The 7,974-nt window shown below is 32.6% G+C and overlaps 1 protein-coding gene across 1 annotated transcript; it reads left to right on the top strand.

Moving 5' to 3' along the window:
* The first annotated feature begins 345 nt into the window (after positions 1 to 345).
* Positions 346 to 4,783, top strand: LOC134727091 (antiviral innate immune response receptor RIG-I-like). The gene is made up of 4 exons (XM_063591479.1): positions 346 to 491; positions 1,340 to 1,564; positions 3,065 to 3,232; positions 4,024 to 4,783. Exons 1-4 carry the CDS (start codon positions 368 to 370, stop codon positions 4,635 to 4,637), a joined length of 1,131 nt encoding a protein of 376 aa, XP_063447549.1. The 5' UTR covers positions 346 to 367; the 3' UTR covers positions 4,638 to 4,783.
* Positions 4,784 to 7,974: the final 3,191 nt, after the last annotated feature.

Below are 7,974 nucleotides of genomic sequence, written 5' to 3'. Positions count from 1 at the left end.
CTGAATATGCACAGAATAAAATTGAGAATGGAAATGGGGAATGTGTCAAAGAGGCAACAACCCGACCAAAATAAAAAAAAACACAACAGCAGACACAGAAGTCTTGTGTGTTTAGAACATCTTCTACAGAAGGTATTTTCCCGCGTAATAAGTTTGTTTACATTTTTGACAGTTCAAACAAGGTCAGTGAACGATGCGTTTGTTTCTTCATTTGTAACGTTTTACAAACTATAACAAACGACACACAACGTTTACAAATCTTTAGTTAGATAGAAATGCACTCTTAAAACTATAGAAACAAGTTGAAAAATCCTCTCACCTTTTTTCGTTTCTGATGTCTTTGCAGTTATACGTTGAATCTCTTGAGATGAATTCATTACTTGACATTGCACTTGTTACTGATTTGCTTACTCATGCACATGGACAATTATTTGATGAAAGCCAGCAAGCAAATACAATACAAGAAAGACAAATTATAGATGCACTAAAAGGCAAGTATATTTTTTTATCAGATTCGAGATATCTGTAAATACTTCATTAGTTTATCACCTGTTTTCTGTTTATATACTAGTCAACAAAAGAAACGCCACAAGACTTTTGTTTCAAATTAAAGATGAGGTCTTCCGTTTATAGGACCAATATTGAAGGTAGTTATACTTAAAGACCATGGAAATATATTCTCCATCCTTTGATCGTTTAAACGGGATTTAGTTACTTTTCGACAGGTTTTGATATTCACTATCATATGTGCATACATTGCAAATGAAAGCTTTTCAAAATAATGCACTATATCTCATTTTGATTTATATTTAATACTTTTTGATAAATTGTATTTCAAAGTCGTGTATCGTTTCTTTTGTTGACTAGTATACAAATTTCGTAGGTTAAAATGATTTTGAATCCGTCCGTTTGTCAGTCCCCATTCTTGTCATCTCAACTCCTCTGGAACCACTCAATAGCATTTCACGAAATCTTAGCATTAAGATAAATATATTGAAATTTAAATCCTCGTGACGCATCCAGTTCAAACTCCCTTTTTGTTTTTTCAGATCATTTCAATTACCCAGAGAATAATTATAACCCTGATTTATATTATGTGCTTGTTACAAAAAGATTTTAAAGACTCGATTTATTATTAGTAAACTACTTTTGTATCTAACAAATTTGGCGAAGTAAATCATGCTAAATCCTTCAACGTCAGAGTTATTTTACAGTTTTCAAATTGCTTTACAAACTGTACCACAGTAGCTATTGCTAACTAGTTCAGTTCACTAGTTTTAAAGGGTTAGGAAATCATTTAGCAATTGAATGAATATTAGAAAAAGGACTCCTGTTTCAGATGTAACATCAGTGCTACGCGAGATGAGACATGATGTTGAAAGTAACCCTGATGTTAATGAAATAATACGCACACTTGTCCAGGAGTATTACATATTAAAAGAGGACTCAAGATTTATTGTATTCGTTAAAACAAGGGCGTCTGCAAAAGCTCTAGCAAAAAGACTACCAGAGTGTTTGAAAGCTACCCACTTAACTGGAAGAACGAAAACGAAGGATAACGCAGGTAAAACAAATACTTAGGAATAATGTTTGGCGTGTTAAAATCGCATTTTAAAAAGGAAACGCTTTTCCATATTTGTGGGATTTAATTCCATACATTTTAAATAATATGCAGTATGAATTATTCACTTAAATAAGTAATTGGATTTTCGACCTGATGTTTCTTCTTGGAGTGCTTGGAAATATAATTACGTTGTTATGGTTATGAAAAGAAAGACAGACATTTGGTATCGATTATGGCTGAAAATAGCGTGTTTGCAAATATAATTACTGTAGGTATATAAGTCGTGTACAAGTTGCGATTTTGTCCAGGTTATAATATTTCCTTCCAATGTGATTATATTATCATTCCTATTCCGTTCACTGATAAGGGCCTTGCCGATGAGAAAAACATACCAGGCTTGGTGATGAATGTGAATATACATGGCGGTTATAAAATTGGCACTAAAGACTTAGATGCACAAATAAAGGGACACTTGAGTAGAAACCAGGTTCAATTTCTTACAAATGCAACTTTAAATATGTCTGAAGTCCCAATGAGTGATATGAGTTTGAGAGAGATGGTGCGTAAGATATCATTTATTGGAGGACAAAGTTGTGTGCATTATCAGTGTAAGAAAGGCAGTTAAAAATGTAGAAGTATGAATGCTGTGTGCAACTCAAAGGTGTCACATGTCTCTGTCTTGTAGCAACAAGTAAAACAACTTCTTTCTTAAATGTATGAAAATGAGGTATGTTATGCATAGTGTAAATAATATAACTTCATTTACATTTGATTATTTTCTTTTTTATTTGCTAAATTTCAATCGTGAATGTATATATTGCTTAAATATTATTTTTAAATATTGTACAGGTTAAAATCGTTTCAAGCATTATACTTTGAACGTGTTATAACAAGTACGAGGTACTTTTGTACATGTTAAAACTTGTATTTTGGAATCGTACTAATTATAACGTGTACAATATTTTGGTACATGTTATAACCTGTACAAAATTGCAACTTGTACACGACATATATAACTATCAACCATGGAAAGCTACAGAAATACTATACATGCCATTTACACTCAACTGTTGCTTGATGTTGCTCATTGGCTACATACATATTACCTTAGACTGTCTTAAAAAAACTATCAATCACGAACCATTTAGAATTTATCTTTATGTGTAATTTCATTAATTGATTTTTGAGATTTAAACTACGGTCAACTAATGATATCTTGATCTATCATTCTAAATTAAAAAAGATATCAGCTAACAGTTTTGATGGTCAAAAGCGCGAATAATCAGAATTCCCAGCTAATCAAATGGAAAGGTACTGTCGATGACTTGTAAAAAATCGCTGTATGTAAAAATCACATGATTGAAAACATTAATCTAAACCTGAAACTGAAAGGTCGATATCAGAATATTGTTTGAAGAAAGGGATTGGAGCTGACACAATGTCTATCTTGCTAGTTAATAATCTAAATTGTGAAACAAATAAGCTTCAATTTATTTCCAGGTCTTCACATCGATCAGCAACTTCAAGTTATGGAACGTTTTAGAGTTGGAGAACATTTGTGCATTGTTGCAACATCTGTTGCATGCGAAGGACTTGATATCCCACAATGCAATTTGATGATCAGATACAAGTTCAGAGCAGATGAAATTAGTAGCTATCAAATGAGAGGTAATAATGAAAAGACTTGGAATAAGAAAATGACAAAACGATAATACTTATGAAATGTTCCTGAGTGATCCTTGATCACTAACATACATTACTATCCAAAGATCTATTTATCAGTGAGAAATATTTGATTAAGTTCTCACAAGTATTTTGAAAAATCCTACAATAAGTTTGTGTGACCATAAATAAGAAAGGTGATACCAATGGTGTAATCAAAAACTATTTGTTGAAAAAAAGACAAGATCATTCAAACGAAAAACTATATATAGACACCCAAAACAAACAATTCCAAATTTACTGAATACTGAACAACAAGAACATAAACTAGTTGTAAGTCAGGTGCTCCAGTAGCGTTATCAGTGGTGTTGCCCACTATAAGTAAACAAACTTATTAATGTACTACAATTGTCATGTTTTATTATCTGACGTATTTATTATTATTGGAATAGTATGTAAAGCAGGTATATGAACTGTAAAGCTTGTTTAAACTTGAATGATAGAATTCGTCAACGATTAAAAGTCACATGAAAAAAGTAAATTAAAACAAAAATAATGAACTCCGAGTCATATTCAAACAGCCAAAGTCAATAAAAACTGACAAATAAAACGAAATCATTGAACGAAACAAGTGAAAAACAACTGCTTTATTCTTGACTTGGTGTAAGCATATTTTGAAGAATATACTAGAATATAAAATTTGGAAAGCAACGTACCAGAAGTGAGCCTTGAAATATTTCTCCTTTTATTATAGTTTGAATATTTCAGTGATGTTTATATCTATATTTGTTTGTTAGGGCGTGTTAGAAACAAAGGTGGAAAAGAAGTTATTTTGGCGTCATCAGAAGATTTTGAAAGAGAAACACAAAATATTGTTCGGCAATACTACATGAAGAATGCAATTGAGCAAGTGATAGACCTAGACCTCACTGCAAATATAGCAATAGCAGAACAAGGGATATATGCGTCTGAAATTCAGGAACGGCTTATCCAACAGCGTCAAGCAGAAAGTAAAACGATTGGAGCTTTTACTGTTCATTGCAGGCTCTGTGGAACACCAGTTACTGATGGCGATTTCATTAGACACATTAATAGGACTCACTACATAGTATATGACAAAACTATTTTTTCACAAATAAAATGCAAATCTTTTGAAAAGGTAAAACAAGTTGACAAGATAAAAAAAACTCAAAGTGTGAATGGCAAAATTTGTGGTCACAGTTGGGGAGTAATACTTGTTTATAAGGAATGTGAATTTTTAGCAATTGCAAAAGCAAAAGTCAGTTTCTTTGACAAATATTCGAAACAATTGGTTAAATTCAAGAAATGGGCTGAGTTCCCTTATCGCATTGATGAAGTTACAGACGAAGAGGTAAACAAATATTTTTGGAATAATGAATATAACTCTTAAAGATTTCTCAGGCGAATTTCTAAATCAAATTTGACATATTCTCGATAGATTATAAAATTGCAAAATTATTCGAAGATTTTATCCCTAAATATTACAGGCTAAGCCATGAACCATCTACATTCGAACTCATACTATCTCTCGAAGTTGACTGTGCAAGGCAGAGAAAGTGGATATGTTTATATATTCATAGATTGATTAGTCCAATCGTTTCTCGGAGTAGTTTTGTTTTTGACTTTTTTCAATGTGTTATCATTATTTTGGAAGTATTGGAATGTCAATATGAAAGTTGTACTATGCTAGCTATAGCCTGATAAATATTTTTCATCGCTTTGAATAAACGATTTTTTTTCAGCTCGTCGTTTTGCTTTTGATTGAATTCAAAGAAAACTATTTGAAAGTGATGTTATATAGACCTGTTAACGCTCACTTATATCTCTATATCTCCTTCAACAATGACCATTCTCCTACATGTTGATTTTATATTGAATAATTCTTACATAATGATAACAATTTCTTCAATTTCTTTAAGTTTAGTAAAACGATTTCTCCCATATAGTGATTGCGAATATTACACAACATTGATAAAATTCCTCATTCATAAAAGCACTAATTCCTCAGTAAAATTGACAGAAAATTGTGGACACATTGCCTCATTAAAATACCATGAAAACCAGTAAACGTCTAACATGGCTTACATCTGTACTCGACTGTACTGATTTGTACTCGACTATGCTGATTTTTTTGAAGAAATGGACTGAGCATTGCATTTACGTGATTGATATTTGGATTTCCCTTTGATTGCTGCTTGTTTTGCTGCTTAATTAGATATAGGAAGATGTGGTATGAGTGCAAATGAGACAAATCTCCATCCAAGTCACAATTATAGAAGTAAACAATTAAAGGTCTGTGTACGGCCTTCCTCACTTAAGACAATGCTGCATAAAAGTTATCTTTTCTAGTGTTTGCAAAGGCGCGTCTAGCGTACTAAACTATAATCCTAATACCTTTGATAATTATTTACACCACTGCGGTCGATTCTACTGCTGGTTGAAGTTTTTCCCCACTGAGTTTTACTCGACTGACTTTATATAGATAAAGGAAGATGTGGTGTGAGTGCCAGTGAGACAACTCTCCATTCAAATAACAATTTAAACAAAAGTAAACCATTATAGGTCAATGAACGGCCTTCAACACGGAGCATTTGCTCACACAGAACATCAAGCTATAACGGGCCCCAAAATTACTAGTGTAAAACCATTCAAACGGGAAAACCAACAGTCTAATATATATAAAAAAACGAGAAACGAGAAACACGTCTGAATATAGTCTGAATTGGTCTGGAATTTACTCGAATGTCGTCTTGACCATACTTAATTATAACAGTCTGAACTAGTACTCGACATTTCCTCGGTCATTACTAAACCATTATACACGTGTCTGATCCCTACTCGACAAAGTCTTAACCGTTCTTGACCAAGTTTGAACCATGGTCGACCTATTATGAACCATTCTCAATCTACTATTGGTCCTAGTTTGTATCAATCTCGACCTTGGCCTATTTATGTATCTAACTATTGCGTTTTATCAATTTATGAATTATTTTAAACAACAGTTATTTCCAAAAGTTGCAATTTTAACAAGAATTCAAGATCAAAATGTGGCAGAGTTTCATCTGTAACAGATATTTAGTATACTTGCAGGGGTCGGTCAAAGACCATTTCGTTCTTTTTCTTAAAATAATCATCGGAAGATACAAAGACGTTGTTGATAAATATTCCTTATCGCCAGATTTTAATTGTTAAGGACACGACGATGGATTTGTTTTCATGAAACACATGAATACAACTTCACAAACAATACACGATGGTCGTGAAGTATAGATTTTAGAAATTGACGTTGTTTTAAAATCATCTTAAAATCTAGTTATAACGATAATCTCGTATTTGTTTTTGTAAATTATTACTTTTACTGTTTAGTCTATTTTCGGTAATATTAATTTGACGTGGTTCGGTACTTGTACACCCCGTCATGTATTCTTGTGATATGGTAAGTTTTTGTTTTCTTGTCTTTCATGTGCTTTGTCTATATGCTTTTTGTTGTTGTTGTGGGCGATATACTTGTTTGTTTTCATAATGATTTTGTTATAGATTATAAAACAATTATGACTTATATACTCCTACTTTTGACATTAATACCTATTATGTCTAAAATTGAGAATGGAAATGGGGAATGTGTCAAAGAGACAACAACCCGACCATAGAAAAAAACAACAGCAGAAGGTCACCAACAGGTCTTCAGTGTAGCGAGAAATTCCCGCACCCGGAGGCGTCCTTCAGCTGGCCCCTCAACAAATATATACTAGTTCAGTTATAATGAACGCCATACTAATTTCCAAATCGTAAACAAGAAACTAAAATTAAAATAATACAAGATTAACAAAGGCCAGAGGCTCCTGACTTGGGACAGGGGCAAAAAATGCGGTGGGGTTAAACATGAGATCTCAACCCTCCCCTACACCTCTAGCCAATGTAGAAAAGTAAACGGATAACAATACGCACATTAAAATTCAGTTCAAGAGAAGTCCGAGTCTTATGTCAGAAGATGTAACCAAAGAAAATAAACAAACTGATTATGTCTGTTTGTATTGTTCACACATCGATGTAATTTTATGTGATTGTCACACAAGTTGGAGGTTAAGCTAGCTATAATACCAGATTAAATCCACCATTTTTCCATAAAAATATCTATAACGTTAACAAGACAAGAAAATGAAAGTTGTTATCCATTTGATTAGTAACATTTATATGATCCTCTATGGAATAAAAATGGCAAGAGGAAAAGAAAAATACCTATTGCTTTCCGCTAAAATAGCTATCTAAACTTTGTAAACAGTCCTGCTTTAAAATTCCTACATTTTCCTCGTTATTCAAAATGATTAAAAGATAAAAACTTTTTTAAAGTGTTATCCGAATTCATCAGTATAGGATGCTGGAAAAAAGCTATTGTCAAATGCAATTTCAAATAAATAGATTCATGTCTAACAAAACTAGCTATATAATCTGTGTGGGAAACGACTATAAAGATATGCAATGATTGATGTATTCATTGTTGGTCTTTTTACTTTGATCCGTTTTTGCTATTTCATGTCGACATGCTTATTTTGTGTGTAGAAAGCTAAGACGCTTATTTCTTTCTTTTCGGGGGGGGGACTCCAAGCAGACAACATGCATGTAACGGCACTGTAAATCTTTTTTATTGCATAAAGAAAGTTGCCGGTCTGGTACATGAATAGATCTGTCAGAAAGCAAGGTTTTAATTTCAATTAGATTGGAGAGTT

This window comes from Mytilus trossulus, chromosome 7 (assembly GCF_036588685.1).
Source record: "Mytilus trossulus isolate FHL-02 chromosome 7, PNRI_Mtr1.1.1.hap1, whole genome shotgun sequence".
In the NCBI taxonomy this organism is placed as follows: Eukaryota; Metazoa; Mollusca; class Bivalvia; order Mytilida; family Mytilidae; genus Mytilus; species Mytilus trossulus.
Note: the sequence above shows the minus strand (reverse complement) of the source record. Positions and strands in the feature narration are given on the sequence as shown.

Coding starts and splice junctions, on each gene's coding strand:
- LOC134727091 (XM_063591479.1), top strand. CDS start 368: ATGAATTCATTACTTGACATTGCACTTGTTACTGATTTGCTTACTCAT. Junction 492..1,339: donor AATTATAGATGCACTAAAAG/GCAAGTATATTT, acceptor CTCCTGTTTCAG/ATGTAACATCAGTGCTACGC. Junction 3,233..4,023: donor TAGTAGCTATCAAATGAGAG/GTAATAATGAAA, acceptor TTTGTTTGTTAG/GGCGTGTTAGAAACAAAGGT.